Source organism: Hippocampus guttulatus, chromosome 12, assembly GCF_054856545.1.
Source record: "Hippocampus guttulatus isolate MCC_2025c chromosome 12, RoL_Hgut_1.0, whole genome shotgun sequence".
Lineage (NCBI taxonomy): Eukaryota > Metazoa > Chordata > Actinopteri > Syngnathiformes > Syngnathidae > Hippocampus > Hippocampus guttulatus.
In genome coordinates, this window is record NC_141272.1 from 21,072,267 (window position 1) to 21,093,873 (window position 21,607).

General features: G+C 45.4%; 1 protein-coding gene and 1 long non-coding RNA gene across 2 annotated transcripts; both read right to left on the reverse strand.

Moving 5' to 3' along the window:
• Positions 1-229: 229 nt before the first annotated feature.
• On the reverse strand, positions 230-1,037 carry LOC147197791 (uncharacterized). The gene is made up of 4 exons (XR_015102522.1): positions 967-1,037; positions 727-875; positions 398-567; positions 230-321 (listed from the first exon to the last, which is right to left on the reverse strand). It is a non-coding gene; the product is annotated as an uncharacterized LOC147197791 (long non-coding RNA).
• Positions 1,038-12,298: 11,261 nt separating this feature from the next.
• On the reverse strand, positions 12,299-20,655 carry LOC147197792 (uncharacterized). The gene is made up of 3 exons (XM_086125785.1): positions 19,932-20,655; positions 12,393-12,848; positions 12,299-12,303 (listed from the first exon to the last, which is right to left on the reverse strand). Exons 1-3 carry the CDS (start codon positions 20,653-20,655, stop codon positions 12,299-12,301), a joined length of 1,185 nt encoding a protein of 394 aa, XP_085981911.1.
• Positions 20,656-21,607: the final 952 nt, after the last annotated feature.

The window sequence follows — 21,607 nt, forward strand, 5'->3', positions numbered from 1 at the left end:
CCCCTCAACCCGTTTCCCCCCTCTCCCGATCCCCTCAACCTCAAGAAGTCCGGCGGCGATGGCGCGAGGCGTCGAGGACAGGCTCAGATGAGGGCCCACGTCCCTAGCTCCACAACCACACGTCGGCGGCCGTGGCACGATGGTCGCTCCCCTTGCGAACTGGTGATGGCGCAGGGGAGAGGCAGCGACCACGGTGGCGGAGCAGGACTCTCTAGTCACAGCGCTGCTCCCCTCAATCCGAGGAAGGGCCAATAAAAGGCGGCCTAAACACGCCCATCACCGCCACCGATCGGCTGGAGACCCGCCTCCAGCAGATTCATCCTTTATGCGGGCGAAACAAATACAAATACAAAAACCGGACTGCTTTCCTGGAAATCGGCGCTTGGAATGTACGAACCCTGATGGACAATGCAAGAGCAAAGAGACCGGAGCGCAGGACTGCCCTCATCGCCCTTGAGATTCAGAAGCTCGGCCTGGACATTGTGGCCCTCTCCGAGACCCGTCTCCCTGGTGCCGGGCAGATCGAGGAGCCTCGGCACGGGTACACCTTCTTCTGGAGCGGACGAGCTGTGGAGGAGAGAAGAATTCACGGTGTAGGGTTCTGCGTTAAGTCACGTCTGGTTAGGGATCACAACATCATCCCCGTAAGAACGTCTGAGAGACTCATGTCCATCACCCTACCTCTGTGTCAATCCCAATCCCTTGTCATCATCAGCGCCTACGCACCTACCCTGGACGCCTCGGAGGAGGCGAAGGAGTCCTTCTATGCCGCGCTGCGTGGCCTGATCCTCCGCGTCAACCCCCGGGATAAGCTCTTGGTTCTGGGGGATTTCAACGCGCGGGTGGGCCGGGACCATCAGCTTTGGGGAGGGATTCTGGGGAAGGAAGGCGTTGGCAACTGCAACGAAAATGGAGAACTACTCCTTGGTCTCTGCGCAGAGACGGAGATGGTAATAACCAACACACTGTTTCGGATGGCCAACAAGCACAAGACCACCTGGCAACATCCAAGATCCGGCCACTGGCACCTGATCGATTACGTCCTTACCCGAATCTGCGACTGATCCGACGTCATGATCACGAGGGCCATCCGCTCCATGGATGACGGATGGTCCGATCACAGGCTGGTAGCCTCAAGACTTAGGCTGAAGATCGTGCCTGCGAAAAGAAGGAAGAAGATCCCCAAGAGGATACGTTTCAATGTTGGGCTGCTGAGGAATCCCCAAGTCCTCGAACAGTACCAGACGTCCCTCGCGGACAGACTGGACACTCAACCTCGGACCCTTCCTGCCACTGTCCACTCAGACTGGGAGCACTTGAAAACTGCGCTCACCAAATCCGCGGAAGAGGTCCTCGGTGTCCAGAAGAGGAGAAATCCCGACTGGTTTGCCGAAAACCTGGAAGAAATTGAGCCACTGATTTCAAGAAAGAGAGAGGCTCGCATTGCATGGCAGAATTGCGTTTCCTCCAAGAGACTTGAAGAAGCCTACCGGGCGGCCAAGAGTGAAGCACAAAGAGAGATCCGGAGGATCCAAAATCAATGGTGGGTCAACTTTGCCCATCAAATGCAGAGTTTCGCTGACCGTCACGATACCAGATCCTTCTTCGAAGCAACGAGGAAGATCATCGGTCCGGCTCACAGTCCTCCAATGGCTGTGAAGGCAAAGGACGGCACAATCCTGCAGGAAAAGGAGGATACTCACCAGCGATGGAAGGTGCATTTCATGGAGCTCCTGAACCGTCCGACATGTGCAATAGACGGCTTCCTCGATCCTGTCCCCCAGCTCCCCATGCAACACTGGATGACGGAGCTGCCGACTCTCCGGGAGATCTCCGGAGCCCTGAGGAGGATGAAGAAGAACAAAGCTGTTGGAGTCGACGACATCCCCGTAGAACTTTTACAAGCTGGGGGTGCACATCTCCTCACCCGCCTCCACACCTTCATCCTTCAATGCTGGGTCGAGGAGGAACTGGGGAACTGAAGGACTCCGTCATCGTCACGATATTCAAGAAGGGCGACAAACTCGACTGTGGAAACTATCATGGAATTTCCCTGCTGTCAACTGCTGGAAAACTCATCTGTCGTATACTGGCCGACCGACTCACCTGTCTCGCTGAGCGGGTTCTTCCGGAGTCCCAGGCGGGCTTCCGTCCAAGAAGGGGAACCGCGGACATGGTGTTCTGCGCCAGACAGCTCCTGGAGAAGTGCCGGGAGCAGCGGAGGGAGTTCCACGCCATCTTTTATGATCTGGCCAAAGCGTTTGATTCTGTGCCCCGAGCAGCACTCTGGAAAGTGCTGGAACGTCAAGGCTGCCCCCCCCCCCAAATTCATATCCCTCATCCGGATGTTTCACGACGGCATGAAGGGTTGCGTCCTGACTCAGGGCGAAATGACTCCCCCATTCCCGGTTCGGACCGGAGTCAAACAGGGCTGCACGGTGGCGCCGACGTTGTTCTGCCTCTACATCGCCGCGCTCATCCACCACGTCACCCCTGTCCAGGAGCACGGAATCACTCTACGCTACCAAACTGAAGGGTCGCTCTTCAACCTCAGCCGTTTGAGGAGCAGGCGGGGGGCCATGGTCACGACCGTCAGCGAACTCCAGTACGCTGATGACAATGCTGCGGTCTCCAACTCCTCCGGGGGCCTCCAGCTCATCGCGGACGGCTTCGCCGCGGCGTACAGGACCTTTGGCCTCTCCGTCAACACCAAAAAGACAAAGACCCTCCACCTGAACCATCGTCCACCCCAAATCACCATCGACGACGAACCCATCGAGCAGGTCTCGGCGTTCCCTTAACTGGGCAGCATTATCCAGGAGGACGCCGGCCTCACGGAGGACCTCACTTACCGTATCCAGGCAGCCCACACAGCCTTTGGACGCCTCGGTCGTCGGGTCTTCAGGAATCACGCCATTTCCACCAACACGAGGATCATGGTGTACAAGTCTGTCGTCCTCCCGACCCTTCTCTATGGCGCCGAATGTTGGACCCTCTACCGGAGCAGCATCAAGAGGCTCGAGAGGTTCCACCAAGGACGACTCCGATCTCTCCTCAACGTTTCCTGGGAGGAGAGAGTGACCAATAATGAGATCCTCACCCGGGCTGGCCTCACGAGCATCGAGGCCATGATCACCCTGGCCCAACTGCGGTGGGCCGGCCACGTGCAGCGGATGAGCGACGACCGTCTCCCGAAGCAGCTCCTCTACACGGAGTTGCTGGAGGGCACCCGTCCCCGCGGTGGCCCGAAAAGACGATTCAAAGACCAGCTAAAGGGTCATCTTCAGCGGTGCCGGATTCCCCCGGCAGAGTGGGCTGACCTGGCCGCGGATCGGGCGGCCTGGCGGCCTGGCGTGGGGCTGTGCGGGGCGGGGTCCGGGTCCTCGAGACTCGACGCGTCGCTGCGGAGGAGGACCGGCGAGCGCGGAGGAAGGAGAGGGCCCGGCAACCGCCCGGCTCCCCAACCCACTTCTGTCAATCCTGCGGGCGGGGCTTTCGGGGAAGACTGGGCCTCCACAGTCATCGGAGACACAAGCACCAGGAGCCGTCGCCTTGTCCTGGGGGCCGCATTCCTCGATAACGAGGGCCTTCACCGACCGACATGATGGTAAATGGCAAAGTACTGTATGTTGTTTGCTAAAGACTCCACATTTATTTAGGTTCCCAGTCAACAAAGGCATCTGCCCCGGATTCGGCATGAAGCTGGCACAGCTGGCCTTGTGTCGGAACTGGCATAATGCATGTGGACCGAACACGACCCAGGAGTGGCAAAGGAGGCACTGGCTTGACTCTGGCAAACCAGATGAGGGCCAGTTGTGGAGTGAAGTATTTGGGCCAGAAATCAATTTACAACTCCGGCCCGTATATGGCCAGCCAGTATTGAGCCACCCTTAAATGCAGTTTCAGATTTTTTTTTTTCTACACACAACCTTGTTTTACAATTTCACACCGATGCGGAATTCCATTCATCACACACAAACGTGTGCTTCAAGATTATGTTGAAGTCGACTGGTGTCGGTGAAAGAAGGTACAAGTACAAGTTTTGAATTTTCGTGGTTTTCTTTTTTTTCCTCGTACGTACTTTAATATACAAAAGTCAAGTATTGCTACACTCCGATACAGTAGGTGGTGATGCACCGCAAACGTTAGCTGCCACCCGCCAATTAAGAAGAAGCAAGAAGAACAGCCCTCGCAGCCTCACGTGGTGGGATGCTTCCGAGTGGCGCGAGGGAGGAACGCCGGGGCTCTTGGGCCCCTGACGTGGTTAAATGCCCACCAGCCGGCGGTAAAGGAGGTGGGGTCTCACCGGAAGGTGAGGCGCCCAGTGCTCGCCCCGCCGGAACGGAACGGAGAGGAGTTGGAGTAGCCGCCCCACAACCCTCCTGAAACAATAATCAGGCGAGGGCCTTGCCAGGGCCCTCACTGGGTGTGAACCGCGCGGGGCACCAGCTGATTTCCCAGGAGGAGGAGGAGGACAGCGCTCGCAGTTAACGACGACGCTTTTTGCCCGCAGTTGCCCATACACGCTCCGTTGAGACATCCAGAAAAGACGTGGTGAGTAAATTTATTTCATGCTTAGGTTAACATTTGTTCTTTGTGACAGTATACTGACAGTTACAATACGAAGACAATTCTGTCTAGAGTTGAGCCTGAATTTTGAAGGGCGCTAATAATGACGATTAGCATTCGCCCGATATGGGGGGGGGGGGGGGGGGGGATTATGTGGTCCAAGCACAGATATGACTTCTTTATGGTGGCGTAGGGAAATATTAAAAATATATTGTGCGACAATTTAAGGGTTATTTACACGTATTTCTTTCTAAAATTGTCACCTGCTGTATTTAAATCGAGACTGAAGCGTGCGAATTTTGAAAATAAACCGCTCAACTACGTCACATAGGCTGGGCGTGAACCTCCTGCGTCACAGTTTCCGTGTGCATGTGAGTTTAGTGAAAATTTAACAGTAGGTGATTTAACAGTCAGAGGTGCTGCCAAAAAGCACCCTTTCTGCACTGAAATACAATGAAATTAATTTTGATTCCGTTTGCTGCAATACAAACCGGACACTTCATACTGGACCATAAAGTTAATTTAAAACTTCGTACCTTGATTCAAAAACAAAATATGACATTGAAATTAAGTTTTGTATTTGTAAGACTGAATATGAAAATAAACAGAATTTAATTTTCAGTGAGGATCAAATACAGTTTCAAAGAAAAAAAGTATTGTTTCAAATTCAAATTGTACAATCCAGATTCAGTTATTCAATATGATTCAGAGTAAAATATACAAATCCATCCATTATGCGAGCCACTTAACTTCAGTTCATCTAATTCAAATTCAGTATAAACTATTTAAAAGTTATTCACGTTTAGTTTTTGGTGGCAAATATTCCGCTCCACAGCGTCACACCTAGTTTAATTTTGGTTGTAAAGTCTCCTTGAGTGTCTTGAAAGGCGCTTATAAATGAAATGTATTATTATTATTATTATTATTATAAGAATTTTCAAGGGTTATTTTTACTGACCATTCATTGTTCATGACATGTACAAATGTTTGTTTTCCTAACACACTGTCCATTGTTGTTTTCTTACAGTTCTTACAGCCGCTGTGAGACCTAACAGCCTAACATCTTGGGCCTCAGACCAGGAAATTGATGTCACAATCAAAAGATGGCTACATTTGGCTCCTGACCGGGATGGTGACAGGTAGGAGAGCATGAGAAGAAAAGAGGGCATGGAGAGCGCAACAATTTGATGGATAGAAAAATACCGTTCAAGAGGAAGCTGCATCCCAATTTGGACTTTGTGTTCACTGTTAAATAAAGAAAAGTGCATTTTTCCAGTGTATGTGGAGTTATATGTGAGGTTCACAAATTATGACAATAAACATATTTTTGTAACAGTCGTTTTTGAGACTTTTTTTAAATGTGGGTCAAATATGGCTCATGAAAGATGTGGCTTGGTTAAGGTTGAATTAAAGCTGATATCAGGAACCTGTTCTGGCCCAGCGTAGGGCCGGAGTAGGGACAGATATGGTTTTACAATGTGGCTCAGATCTGGGCCGAATGCGGCCCACATCATGGATGCCAGACGTGGGCCACTGTAGGACCGTCATTCATTGAGGTATGTGGGCCGAGTGTACGTGCCGTGTCTGCCCCAGAGCTGTGCCAGACCAATTTTGCTGACTGGGTTATAATGCTCCCTGCTGTTATATTTGAGGGTGGCAGGAAGTGGTTCATGTTAATTGGGAGCTATGTTGGTTTGAGGGAAGGGACGAAAGCATGAGGTGCATATGGCAAGAGCTTGATTTCCTCTAATTACCGTATTTTCTGCACCATAAGGCACTTCAGATAATAAATCGTACCTTCAATGAATGGCCTATTTCAAAACTGTTTTCATATATAGGATGCACTGTATTATAAGGCGTACAGAATAGAAGCCACAATAATAGCTGCGGTTGTGGTATGCATCCATTAGACAGAGCTATGCTGAAGGGAATACATTAAATACATCTTTATTTTTATAGAGCAGTGGTTCTTAACCTGGGTTCAACTGAACCCTTGTGGTGAATCAGTCTCAGGGGTTTAACAGAGCCTCTGCCATGGAGGTAAAGACACACCCGGCTCAACACGTCAATTAGTTATCACATGCCCGTTTGGCCATCACCGGCTGTTTCATTTTGTGCACAATTAAAAAACATACCGTATTTTCACGACCATTCGGCGCACCGTATTGTTGGCCGCAGTCTCAGTAACGGGTGCTATTTCTGTGTTTGACACATACACAAAACGCACTGTATTATTGGGCGCAGCCAGGCATGGTAAAACATACGCCAGCTTAAACATACGGCATGCATGCATGCACGCGAAAAACATGTTTTTAAAAAGGCAACGGAAGCAAAACTGAGTTTGGTTGTACTTTATTTAGCCATTTTACAATGTACTCACGTTTTTCTCTTCACCTCTTACACGCCCACCCTTCACTCATTGGCGACTGGTACCTGATAGGGGTGTGCCTTTAGCGTCCTCTTACACGCCCACCCTTCACTCATTGGCGACTGGTACCTTCTAGGGACGTGCCTTTAGCGTCCTCTTACACGCCCACCCTTCACTCATTGGCGGACTTCCGCATGCCTGTCGTCACTCACTCCGCCTTTTCTCTATATAAACAGCGTGTCGGCCAGAAGCGCTCTCAGTCATGCTTTGGAACTCGGCTCATACACTAGACGCTCCACATTATAAGGCGTCCGGTCCATTTTGGAGAAAATTTAAGACTTCTAATGGTGCCTTGTAGTCGTGAAAATACGGTACTTTATACTTATACTAATTGTGTTTACTTTTTTTGTTTTCAATAAATGCATTTTTTATGTCTTGAATTTGTAAAAAACATTAATAAATAAATAAAAAGCTTTTTTTTTTTTCCACTAATGAAGTGTTCGGTGAATGTGCATATGAACTGGTTGGGTTCGGTACCTCTCAGAAGGTTAAGAATCATTGATAAAGAGCAAAACCATGCACAACTGGTCACAAACACGGACAGGAAACACATAAATACAAATGGCATTTCAAAACAAATGAAAGACAAAAGTTATGAAGACAAGTGATTCAACAAAAAGGCACACAAATCTTGTGGGCTCACATCCACAAGGGGCTAAATGTCCTCATAAGTCTTGCTTGTCTCCTTCCTTCATTTAGTCAAAAGTTAACTATGCTTTTGGTATTATCTTAATTTCATAATGGCTGCACAGAGTGGCTCACAAAGTAACTGTGTTTGAGTGTGTGTTCGCGAATGCACGTCAATTAGTGTTGGGCAGAACCCTTTTAGGTTACAAGTGGTTCCTGCTAATAATCACCTCTAGATGGCATAGGAACACTAACAGGGAAACAACTCAATGGGGAATGTCAAGAAACTGTGTAAAACCATCCATAAGGTGCATCGGATTATAGGGCCCACTGTTGGTGTACTGTCTCGGCCTGATTTGGACAGTCAGCTAAACTCATCTTCTACACCACATCTCTGAAGACGTTACTCTTAGTCCACAGCTTTAATAACGCAGAAGATGAAACCACGATGCTACCAAAGGCGTAAGATGTACTGGTATGTGGATTGTGCTGTATGAGACTCGACTACCATCACGTTTCTCTCTTGGTGACAATCTCTTTGCTTCCTGCTTCCGCGTCTTCCGCTTTGATGACGTCACATCCGGTTGTGAATTTTGCTGCTCTTAGAGTAACTTAAATCCAACATTCAAACTTAAATTGACTGTAAATTGGGGACAGAACAGTTGGCTTCTGGGAAAATTGAATGCTTTTGGGTGTGCCTTATAGCGTGAAAAATACGGCACTGCTAAAGTTCCGTTTAGAAGGCAAAAGAGTATGCGGCCATGAGGTGTTTATGTTGTTCAGATGCATGTAAGTATATTCTACATTGTGTAATTGTATATTTTTGTCATGGTTATTTTACCAAGAAATGGTGTTCATCAATGATGGATGTGCGTACAACCAAGGCTGTTGAACACTGTCCACATGTCAAATCTTTCTGAACTAGGAATAAAAACGTTAGTAGCAGTTCACTGACTACTTCATGGATCTCGCCTATCGCGGATTCTCCCGTGATAAACGAGGGTTGACTTATACATATTGAGACCATCAACCAAAAGCTCAAAGGACAAGTAAATCATCTATAACTGCTTCAAACAACAAAGTGTATGCAGAAAAGTGGTTAAGATTGCACGACTGTCTGTGTCTTATGTGTTGTGTTGCATTATTTATTTTATGTTAACTGTTCTTTTGATGGTGCTGCGGTCACCTGCAGTGACTCCTCTCTCTCCTGAGGAAAGTAATTTAATCTGTGCTGTATGTTGCACATGTAGCACATTTGACAATAAAGTTGACATGAACATGAACAAGTAAAAGCACAGTCAAAGACAGTCAAAACACATCAATGTACAGTAGGAATAATGAAAGAATAATATCATAGATGAAAAGTACAAAACTGGAAAAGTAACGACTCCATGTCAAAGAAAAGATTATAAAAACTCTGAAGAATAAGTAGCAACAAAAGTTTTTACCGAACAAGTCAAGAAGCAATGGAAATAAAAGTACGGACTCGTGCATCTAGCAATAACGCTACAATAGTTGGTTCAGGTCATGTCATAAGACAAGACGATCTGACAAAGGACAAAGGTAGACAGCAACTATTTATACACGAGGAAGTAAGACAGATTGAAACAATCACGGGCGAGGCAGCAAGCAACGATAACGAAGAGACATCAGGGCAAAATGTAAGGATCGGCGAGTTGGGATAGCATCCACAACACTTCTGTGCTGCGAGTGTTGGCGGATACACGGTGGATGGAATATGGATGGACAAACATGTGGTAGAGTAATTACTTTGTTTACAGGTGTTTCCTTGTTCTTCAGTCCAAGTTTCTTTGATTGGCTCTATCAAGGTTCCCACAATTCCACTTGCTTTTTATTTATTGACCTTTTAAGGACTTTTGAGGACTAATTTAGCCATATTTGATAATAATAATAATACATTTCATTTGCAAGCGCCTTTCACAACACTCAAGGACACTTTACAACCAAGAGCAAATGATAAAACCATAGATAAAATTATAAAGAAAGAAGAGAAAGATTTAAGGTGGATAAGCAAGTCTGAATCGGTGGGTTTTGAGCTGGGTTTTGAATATGGAAAGAGAGTCAATATTACAAATATTGGGTGGAAGTGAGTTCCAGAGTTTGGGGGCAGAGCGGCTGAAGGCTCTGCACCCCATTGTACTGAGACGGGCAGAGGGTAGAGAAAGGTGGAGGGAGGATGAGGACCTGAGTGAGCGAGAGGGAATGGAAATTTGAAGAAGATCTGACAGATGGGGGGGGGCAAGGTTATGGATGGCTTTGAATGTATAGAGAAGTAATTTGAATTGAATTCTAAATTTGACAGGAAGCCAGTGGAGCTGTCGGAGGATGGGGGTGATATGATGGAAGGAGGGGGTTCTCGTGATGATCCGGGCTGCTGAATTTTGAACAAGTTGAAGTTCATGGAGGAATTTTTGATGGACACCGAAGAGAAGTGAATTGCAGTAGTCGATACGGGAGGTGACGAGACTGTGAACAAGGATAGCAGTGGTGTGAGGAATGAGTGAGGGACGGAGACGGTTGATATTACGAAGGTGGAAATGAGCGGACCGGGTAATGTTATTGGGTGGGAGTGAAAGGATAGTGAGCTGTCAAGGATGACACCCAGGCTCTTCACCTGGGGTAAGGAGGATACAGTGGAATTATCAATTTTGAGGGGAAAACTGTCGGCTTTGTGTAGAGTAGATTTGGTACAGACGAGGAGGAGTTCTGTTTTATTGCTGTTTATCTTGAGGAAATTATGGATGAACCAAGATTTGATTTCTGAGAGACAGTGAGAGAGGGAGGAGAGTGGGAGGGAGGCGTCGGGTTTGCTGGAGAGGTAGAGCTGGGTGTCATCCGCGAAGCAGTGAAAGTGTATGTCAAATTTGCGAAAAATATTGCCAAGGGGAAGAAGGTAGATGATGAAAAAGAGGGGACCCAGGACAGAACCCTGGGTCACACCAGAAGAGACGGGGAGGGATTGTGAAGTAAAAGAATTAAGTGGGATGAACTGAGAGCGGCCAGTGAGATATGAGTTAAACCAACGTAGGGGGGTGTGGGTGATGCCTATAGTAGAGAGTCTGTTGAGGAGGATGGGGTGAGAGATTGTGTCGAAAGCTGCACTCAGGTCAAGGAGGATGAGGATGGAGATTAGGCCAAAGTCTGCTGCCATGAGAAGATCGTTTGTGATTTTTATGAGGGCTGTTTCAGTACTGTGACGGGGACGGAAGCCGGACTGGAATTGTTCAGAGACTATTGTCGGTGAGGTGGGAGTACAGCTGAGAGGCAACAATTTTCTCAAGAATTTTAGAAATGAAAGCAAGATGGGAAATGGGGCGTAGGTTATTGAAATCATTGGGATCTGAACCAGGTTTTTTCAGGATTGGGGTGACAGCTGCAGTTTTGAAGGGCATAGGAACAATTCCAGTAGACAGAGAGGAATGGATAATGGCTGAGATGAAGGGAAGTAGAGAGGGTAAGCAGGATTTGACCAGGACTGTAGGGAGGGGATCGAGCTGACAGGAGGAAGTCTTGGATTTAATGATGAGGTCTGAGATTAATGAGAGATGGGGGAGTTTAAAAGAAGATAACAGTTTGCAAGGGGTAAGATGGTCAGAGGAGGGGAGAGGTGCAGAGGAGCCCAGGTGCTGGTAGATTTTGTTGATTTATTTTCATTGAAAAATAGGAGAAGAGTGTTGCAGGTGTCAAAAGACTAAAAGTGAGGTGGTAGGGAGTCGGGGTTGAGTGATTTTGTTCCAGAGGGAAAAGAGAGTCTTTGTATTTCCAGCATTGGAGCAGATGAGTCCAGAGTAGTATTGTGATTTGGCTTGCGAGATGGAATCCTTGTAGACGGATAGTTGGGCTGTATAGATGTCCTTGTAAGCAGTGAGACCAGTTTTCCTGTAAAGACTCTCAAGATGCCAGGTTTTGGATTTCAAGGAACTGAGATGTGGGGTGAACCAGGTGGCAGACCGAGTAAAAAGGACAGAGCGGGACTTGACAGGAGCGAGCATATTGAGGATGTTGATGAGACCAGAGTTATATCGGGAAACCAAATCATCAGGAGTGGAGTCAATGTCCGGAGTCAGGATGATCCATGAAGTGAGAGAGTCAATGTTAATGTCTTTAATATTACGGTAAGCGATGGTCCGCGGTGATTTGGCGATTGAGAGCTGGAGAGTAATGTTAAATGAAATAAGAAAGTGGTCCGTTATTGGAAGTTCGTCAGCAGTACAGTTGGAGGGGGAAAGACCAGAGCAGTAAATCAGATCCAAGGTGTGACCTTTGATGTGTGTGGGAAAGTCTACAAACTGATCAAAACCAAAACTGTCAAGTGAAGAAGTGAAGTCAATGGGAAGAGAAAGAACAGGGTTGTCCATATGTATATTAAAATCTCCCAGGATGATTATATTTGGTGACAGAGAGGAGAGATGGGTGAGGACAGCAGACAATTCATTTAAGAAGTCACGGTGGGGTTTGGGGTAGCGGTAGACTGTGGCAATAATCGTGGGAGTGGATCCGGATATTTGACAGGCAAGGCATTCAAAGGAGGAGAGTGGAGGGACAGAGACTGGAAGTACTTTCCACTTCTCGTGGTGTAGTATCGCGAGACCTCCTCCGCGACCGGAGTCGTGGGGCTTGGAAATGTAAACAAATCCCGGGGGAGTAGAATCGTTAAGCTGTGAAAAGTCCCCAGGAGTTTGCCAGGTTTCATTCAAACAGAGAATGTCAAGCTTACGGTCAGTGAGGATATCTTGGATAAGATTACCCTTCCCAGTAAGCGAACGGATGTTGAGTAGCCCGAAGTTGACGGCAGCAGTCTCGCTGCTGCGAGGACCGTTAGCCGACCTAGCCAAGCCGGCTAACACACGATGGTCGACGGACCGGCCGGCGTTTCTGGATGGGCGACGGGAGGATGACCAGAAGGAGGTGATGCTGTTGGATCGGTTGAGGCAGAAGCCCAGACGGTGGATGTATTTCCGGGAAGGAAAGCGAGCGATGTCCAGGAGCAGGTGTAGAGCAGGAGGAGGGCCCAGCCATTGGAAGCGGAGCCTGAGGAGCTCAGCCACTGAGTACTGGTGCAGACCCTCGACAGGTCGATGGAGGAGCGACAGGATGGTCCACAACAGTAGAACCCAGCCACAGGCCCTGCCGACCCCCATCACGGGGCACAACGGAGCAGAGATGGCACGGGGCCTGGTCCAAGAGCCGAGCAGGTAGGACGCTGAGACGCCGGGACGAAAACAGTCGAAAATGTTTGAGGGTGTGAAGTAAGAGTGGATTGGGGGCTGGAGTGGAATGATTGTCGTATGAAGACAGTAATTCCGTGCGAGGACAGTAAAACAGTCGAGCGTAAAAACACCGTAAAAACACAAAAGTTGTGGGAGAGCAGCGGCAGCCAGACGCGCCAGCGTTCACTCAACCCGTAAGTCACGAAAAGTTTAATTTTCCTACCTGTATTACAGGTAGGAAAATGAAAAAAAAAACTTGAATTCATCAAATAAAGTACACAAGAAAATGTTTAATTTAGAAAATATAAAACTTTATTGTATAAACTTTATTACAAATAACTTTAAACAGTTTATTTTCAAATAAACAGAACCCTATTATTCTCCCTAATACCACCTTCAATGATCAGACATGTTGACAATAACAAATATGAAACTGATATGACAATTAGGGCATAGCAGACAGTGAATTTTTGCAAGTCCTTGGAGATAAATTTCTTCTGTTTTGATTTGATTTGACCAGGAGGCTACGACAAGTTTTAACTGCTTTTGACTCAGCTTCATCAGCATACTTTTCTGATGAAGAGATCAAACTTTCTGTCAGTTTCTAAGACCTTTCTGTTCTTTTTCAAGACATCTAATTCTTCCTCAAATGCTTTTCTTTTTCTTTGCCTAGCTTCATTCCCTTTCCTAACTCTCTCCTCTTCAAGGTACTGATAATACCGATGTCGTGCACCAGAGGCAGACGAGAGAAGTTCCTTTGTGATTTCAACATTCAAAAGTAGTAGTCTGAGATGATCAGTGATCGGCCTGAGAGCAACACTCATGCACACCCATGTTGTCTTGTTGTTGTCAACAACCATGTTGTCTTTTTCTATTTGTCTGTTAAGAGAGAAGGCTCTCTCAACAGATGCCTGGCTATGAGAAATAAGTAACAATCTGTGCACAAGCCCCCACAGCTCGACACCTTGTCTTATTTTTAGCCATGCGTTCATAGAACAACTCATCTAACCTGTCATCTTCAACTTTGAAGTCCTCAAAACAAGACTTCATTTCACCACCAGCTATGCTTTGCATGAATTCAACAAAGCTTGTCACTAACCGATCGACATCATCTTCATCAACTCGTTTTAGTTTATTCAGGTTTTCCAACAACCTCTTGAATTTGCTCTTTGACTGCTCTTGATCATTTGGTTTCACCATCAATCAAGGGTCTAGACCCGGCGTCGGCAACACGCGGCTCCAGAGCCGCATGCGTCTCTTTAGCGACATCTAGTGGCTCCCTGGAGCTTTATAAAAAATGTTTGATAATGGAAAAATATTTTGATAGTAGGCTAATATAGCTCAAATAGACACAGATACATGTTGCAGCTCCAAAAAAGGAGAGCTGTGGTGTTGGTTTGACACTTTATTTATGCTTTTAACAGTCTCGACAAACAGACACGCTGCGTCCGACTCCATGCCTTCTCTCTTCTCGTTCGACTCAAGAGGTGTTCAAAGACAGCCTCAGAAAAATGGAAATTAATGGTCACTTCACTGACACTAAGAAAAGCGGAAAAAATTAACCAAAACAAAAAAAAATAAAGCGAGGAAATTACAAAATAAATTCTATGGAGGCGTTGTGAACACACAACAAAGGAATGAATAACAAACAATTCTGAGACAGTCCAGTCTCCTACATACATACAGCATGTGTTTCCTTCATTGCAAGTTTTATAGAAGGCTTTTATTTAAACCCATATTTGTTTGTTTTTTTGTCCTATATGGCTCTTTCAACATTTTGGGCTGCCGACCCCTGGTCTAGACAAACCATATTCTGAGCCAGTGAGTACTTGATGGGAGACGTTTCAAGAATCTTGTTGACAAATTTAACCACAAAGGTCCTGCATTCTTATCTAAACTCAAGCACTTGGAGGTCACTGTTTGCTTTGGCTTTTTTCTGGGCCTTTAATTCATTTTCAGCCTTGAATGCAATCTCAATTTTGCTATTCTCAAGCTTCTCTTTCTCAAGATCATTTTTGTTAACTCATACACAGTAGAAGCCTTGAGCAATCTGACTTGACACACTTCTGCAAAAGATTTCTCACAATCTTCTCTAAGTCACTAACCAGAAAAGGACACATGGGCTAAGAATGGCTCTACTATACTGGCAATTGATCTCAAGAAGGACAATTTGGCAATCGTCAACTTGTCATTGACTGCCTCAAGGAGTGTTTTATAGGAGTTGCTAGTGGGTTTTGCTACCTTTTTACTTTCGCAAGCTTGAACATATGACTTCAAGTGGGGCCAGAACAGCAGAACCCTACTACACACAGGTTCGTTTTCAATCCATCTATGTTTGTGGAAATCAGTACGCCCAGTTATTTTGGTGAAATCTTGTCGCCTGGCTGAAGTATCTTTATAAATATAGTTGACTTGACTTGAAAAGATAGTATGCACTGGTAAGGATATCATTCACCCCCCAACCTGTAGCAACAGCCCCTGTTTGAAACCATCCATGAACCACATGAAGGCCACAACTACCAATATTCAAAAGGCCCATCCCAGTCTCATCCTCAATTTGCTTTGACAGCTTTTCATAGAAAGACCAGTTCACTGAGGGACCATCCATTGTAACCTGCAATAGGCCATTTCTACAAAGATCTGATGTTGGTGCATTTACCGTATTTTCACGACCATTCGGCGCACCGTATTGTTGGGCGCAGTCTCAGCAATGGGTGCTATTTCTGTTTTTGACACATACACAAAACGCACTGTATTATTGGGCACAGCCAGGCATGGTAAAACAGATGCCATCTTAAACATACGGCATGTTAGGGGCGTGCCTTTAGCGTCCTTTTACATGCTCACCCTTCACTTATTGGCGACTGGTACCTGCTAGGGGCGTGCCTTTAGCGTCCTCTTACACGCCCACCCTTCACTCATTGGCGACTGGTACCTGCTAGGGACGTGCCTTTAGCGTCCTCGTATACGCCACCCTTCACTCATTTGCAGACTTCCGCATGCCTGTCGCCTTTTCTCTGTATAAACAGCGTGTCGGCCAGAAGTGCTCTCAGTCAGGCTTTGGAACTCGGCGCATACACGAAACGCTCCGCATTATAAGGCGTCCTGTCTATTATGGAGAAAATTTAAGACTTTTAATGGCGCCTTATAGTCGTGAAAATATGCTAAGTGTTCTAAAAGATCAGTAGCAGCTGCATCCCCAAGGACCTGCGAGGTTAGGTATCAAGTGCAGACCTTGTCATGGTGCCAGATTCGAATATGCATGTCTAATTGTTTGTTTTTCGTATTTGAGTTCATGCTCTCATCAAACAATAAAACATAGGCATTGTCCTTCTTGGTACGACTCTTCAGAAGAGAAGAAAAGTGAGGAGCTCGTCCAAATTCTGCAAGATATCTGGCTTTAGTTTCTCCACATGCGAATGTCTCTGAAACATGATGCCCTGGAAACATGCTCTTGAACAGCTTGTCAGTTTATTTGCATGAATGAAACGAATAATGAGAATCAACACACTTCAGTGTCCATAGGATTTCTGCACTGAGTGTCTGTGTCCCCCCAGTAAGAATCTTGCTTTCAGCTCCTCCGAAAGTCTGAAGACTGGTAGTGGTAGTGGTGATGGTGGTCTTATCACGGTTACCCTGGACGAGTGCGTCAATGTTCCCAGAACTGATGACACAGACCTCATTGCTGAAAAAAGAACATGGAAATGATCAGCTTCAACCTTGACGCTAGTTGTTGTTATTAATTTCGTGCCTCATAACGGCCCTACCCCGAGTGCATGCGCTAGGTTACCTTCTTGAAAGTAGTTGTTATTACTACTTTTTGCTCCAAATTTCTAAGATCTGTACTTCGGTTTCTACCTCCGCGGTAGTAATAGCCAATATGGCGGTCTCGCAGATATGCTAGTGGCACAATAGTGATGAACGATGACAGCATTGTTAAATTGCTACAAAACGGACCTTTGCAGACCAAGGTGTTCAGAAAAGAAAAGCTTTAACGCTCGAAGGCGGGATAAAAGTAATAAAAATAAAAGATGGAGAAAGCAAAGTAAAATAGATTTTGCAAGAAATTGATGTAAGTGAAAGTGAATGCTGATTGTAAATTTTGCAATTTCCTTACCTTTTTTTTTCTTTGTACGCTGGCTATATGAAATGTTACATAAGTGTATGCGCATACTTATGCACTAATGGAATAAAAAGAAAAAGTACTCATTTTTTGTGTATGTGTGTTTACATCTGAAATAAAAAAAAAATTCGTGAAAAGTCCCGTTGTGAAATATTTCTTGCTGCAAACATGATTTTGTTGTAGAAAGGTTTCTCTGTAGCAATATAATACACAGATGCACAGACAGAACAAATTCAAATTCAAAATGACTGAATAATTTGCAACAAAAACAACATCAGCAACAACATCTCAACAGTTCAAATAGAAAATATCTTTGCTGTGTATTGTTTGTTTATTTGTTTATTTATTTGTTTATTGAGCATATATAGTACACACAGTAACAGGTTGACAAAAGTCAAACAAAAATGTATTTATTCAAATGAATAAATGTTGAAAAGGATTTGCAAATCATTGTATTCCCTCTTTATAATAATCCGAGACATCTGTACACATTATACACTTCATTATTATGACCATATATGACCTACTGTGTGGAAATATGGGGAAATGCCTGCAAAACAAACACACTCCCTATTCTAAAACTACAAAAAAAAGCAATTTGAATTATTAATAGATCAAAATATACGGAACCCACAAATCCACTATTTATCAAATTAAATACGATGAAATTTTATGACCTGGTTGACTTTAAAATTGCCCAATTAATGTACAAAGCACACAATAACCTGCTCTGCCAAAACATTCTGAAGTTTTTCGAAATTCGAGAAAGCAGCTATGATTTAAGAGGTACCAACTTATTCAAAAAACTCAAAACAAGAACAAACATCAAGCAAAGAAATGTATCTATCAAAGGTGTTAATCTGTGGAATAATTTCGAAACGGACCTGAAAATGAGTAAATCGCTTGCTGAGTTCAAAAACAAATTCAAAAAAATAGTACAAACAACCTACATCAATCAGAGTTAAAATGATAAATTCTAAACATTAAATATCCTGATAAATCAGAACTAAGTTGATAAATAGAGAAAGGTATTGAAATATCCATTATGAATACAAGAGAAAATTGACACAAGAGTGCCAGGGTGTGGATGTATATAATCCCGATACAAACCAAAAGTTGTAAAAATATCACGGTTAAGGGTAAAGTATGAGCCTTAATGGAGACTTCTTTCTTCTTACTTTTTTTCTTTTCTGATTGATATAAAAATGATTTATTAGATATAAACACATAACGGGGTAGGACTAGATAAGTTTTTTACTTCTTCCTACCCTCTTGAACATTATAACTGTGTTGAATGAAGACTGATTTCTTTCTTTTTACTATTTTATCTACCTTATTTTCTGTCAAATTATTACTGTATATGTTTTAGGTTCAATAAACAAACCAAACCAAATTCCTGTTGAGACTGGTGAATATTTGCACTCAAGCAGCAGAAATGAATATGTTCTTATCAACAATGCCCCATTCGTGGATCCTGAAGCCTCATGTAATAATTCAGATCTTTTCATTCTTAGCTGTTGTGACTTTTGATTTTTGTGCCGTGTGGTCGACACATAATTTTAGGTGCTTTTTGGCCCAGCAGGCCCCACTGTGAAAGCTCAATGCTCATTGCTTGGGTCTGTGTGTTAATTTGAATATATTGATTGGGCCATCTGTAAACCATTTATCTCCTTCAAAAGACCGTGAAAGTAGTCATCCCCACCCCTAATTCCGCCCAGCTTTGTTTCCCTGACGAGAATAGACAAAAGCGTCAAGCAGCTGCTTGTTCTCACAAATTTGAAAATTGCATCAATTATTACAAAATATTTAAACCCACAGATAGAGACAATTAATAGAACGAGCCCAAGCAGCTGGCGTCCTGTGATTTGGGATGAGAAAAAACTATGTAAACACAAGCCAAGAGCAGGCCATTGCTCTAACTTTACTTTACTTTGGACACCAAACATTACTTCTGGCCTTGCCTCAGTGGCTTTTAAACGCATCTTATGTGTGTGTCCGTGTATGTGCCTGTGTGTGTGTGTGTGTGTGTGTGTGTGTGTGTGTGTGTGTGTGTGTGTGTGTGTGTGTGTGTGTGTGTGTGTGTGTGTGTTTGTGTCTGTGTTTGCGTGTGTGAGAGTAAATGTACTCTGTCAAAACAAGTGCAAGAATGGAGAGGCACAAATGCAAAGAAAAGAGGGAAAAGTGTCAGAAAAGGAAATCAAGCAATGCAGGACATGTTCAGTTTTCTTCAAACAACAGTAAGGTGAAAGGTGGTGGCCACTCTGCATTGAGGATCTTGCTCCTCTATGGAGGCATATAGGTTTGACTTTAGCAGATGGTCAAAACTTGGCATTGGTACTCCACCATAAGGAGCAGACTGTATGCACATTAAAAAGTTTGCAAAGACCCAAGGCATGGGGTGCGCTCTTAGGTCTTGTGCCAACTGAACTTGGCACATAATAAAAGATGGTACACTTGCTGCTGCTGTGAGAAAAAATGCACCTAAACTTCTCTGAAAACAACCGAGCTTGGTGATTTCTGACTTGTCAAAGGTATGATGCACAATTTTCTGCTATGGTCACACATTTTACTGACTGATCTTTACACTTCATACTGTAACAAAATATGACATTATAGTCAGCATCAAAGAAAAGAAATAAGGATCTAGGTGATATACAAATTCCTTGTCCGACCCCTCGGGTGGTGTCCATCCCACATTCAGCTCGGGTCCTCTACCAGGTTCTGAGCAGTATCCTTGCTTTTCCCAGCACTGCACTTTTCTGGACTGAGATGTCCGATGTCGTTCCCGGGATGTGTTGCAACCATTCATCCAGTTTGGGGGTCACTGTCCCGAGTGCTCCGACCACCACAGACACGACTGTCACCGTTACCTTCCAGGCTCTCTCCAGCTCCTCTCTGAGCCCTTGGTATTTCTCTAGTTTCTCGTGTTCCTTCTTTCTGATGTCTCCATCACTTGGGATCGCTACATCTACTACAATGGCTTTCCTCAGCCCTTTATCGATGATCACGATATCTGGTTGGTTCGCCATTACCATCTTGTCAGTCTGTATCTGGAAGTCCCACAGGATCTTTGCTCGGTCATTCTCCACCACCTTTGGAGGTGTTTCCCATTTTGACCTTGGGGTATCCAGTCCATACTCCGCACAGATGTTTCGGTAGACGATGCCAGCCACCTGGTTATGGTGTTCCATGTTAGCTTTCCCTGCCAGCATCTTACACCCTGCAGTTATGTGTTGGATCGTCTCAGGTGCCTCTTTGCACAACCTACCCCTTGGGTCTTGTCTGGTGTGGTATATCTGGGCCTCAATGGCTCTGGTGCTCAGGGCCTGCCCCTTAGCACCCAGGATGAGTGCCTCTATACTGACCTTCAGGCCAGCCCTCTTGAGCCACTGATAGGACTTCTTGAGATCAGCCACTTCAGTTATGGTCCGGTGGTACATCCCGTGGAGGGGCTTGTCCTCCCATGATGGTCCCTCTTCCAGCACCTCATCCTCTGTTCCCCATTGTCTGAGACATTCTCTGAGTACATCATCCGTTGGAGCCTTCTCCGTGATGTATTCATGGAGCTTGGATGTTTCATCCTGGACATTGGCTCTAACACTCAGTCCCCGGCCTTCTTCCTTATGCCTTGCGTACAGTCTCTGGGTGCTGGATTTGGGATAGAAGCCTACATGCATGGTGAGGAGCTTTCAGTCTTAACATTCGTGGTCCGAATCTCTTCCTTTGGCCACCTTATTATTCCTGCAAGGTATCTGATCACTGGCAGGGCATAGCTGTTTAATGTCCGGGTCTTGTTCTTGCCATTAAGCTGGCTTCTTAGGGCTTGCCTCACCCGCTGGAGGTATTTGGACATAGCCACTTTCCTTGTTGCCAGTTCGAGGTTGCCATTGGCTTGTGGTATACCGAGGTACTTGAAGCTGTCCTCAATGTCTGCTATTGTTCCTTCAGGGCGGGGGTCGGCAACGCGCGGCTCCAGAGCCGCATGCGGCTCTTTAGCGCCGCCCTAGTGGCTCCCCAACGCTTTTTCAAAAATGTTTGAAAATGAAAAAAGATCGGGGAGGGAAATATATTTTTTGTTTTAATGTGGTTCATGTAGGAGTAGAAACATGACACAAACATTCTTAACTTTTTTTAATGCTGTAACAATATGTAGAATAAAATTTATATGTCAACATTTCTGTCAAGATTTTGCGTCATAGCCATGTTTCTATTAGAAGTGTGGGATGCCAGGCAGGTGGCTGTTGCAAAAACCCCCAAAACAAAACAAAAAAACTGGCATTTTATGTACAATTCACCGAGGATACTGGCAAAGAATGGGAATCTGGAGGGCCGATAGAAGCATTTTAAAACGGTACACGTGAGCTATGTGGTTAACACGCTGCAAAAGTGTGTCGAATACCTCTGTGTCTGGTCTCGACAAAGGTAGGTCGGCATGCGTGAGTAAGTGAGTGAGTAAGTGTGTGCCTATGCGCGCGTGTGCGGTAATGGGTCGATCGCGGGAGGTTGGTTGATCGAAAAGTAGATCTTCGCTCAAAAAAGGTTGGGCACCCCTGGTCTACAGGATGCAGTGCAGGGAAAAACATTTAATCAGGTCGATCAATAGTCATTTTGATAGTACACAAATATACT

Coding starts and splice junctions, on each gene's coding strand:
- LOC147197792 (XM_086125785.1), bottom strand. CDS start 20,655: ATGCATGTAGGCTTCTATCCCAAATCCAGCACCCAGAGACTGTACGCA. Junction 12,849..19,931: donor AGTAGATGTAGCGATCCCAA/GTGATGGAGACA, acceptor CCGGCGTCTCAG/CGTCCTACCTGCTCGGCTCT.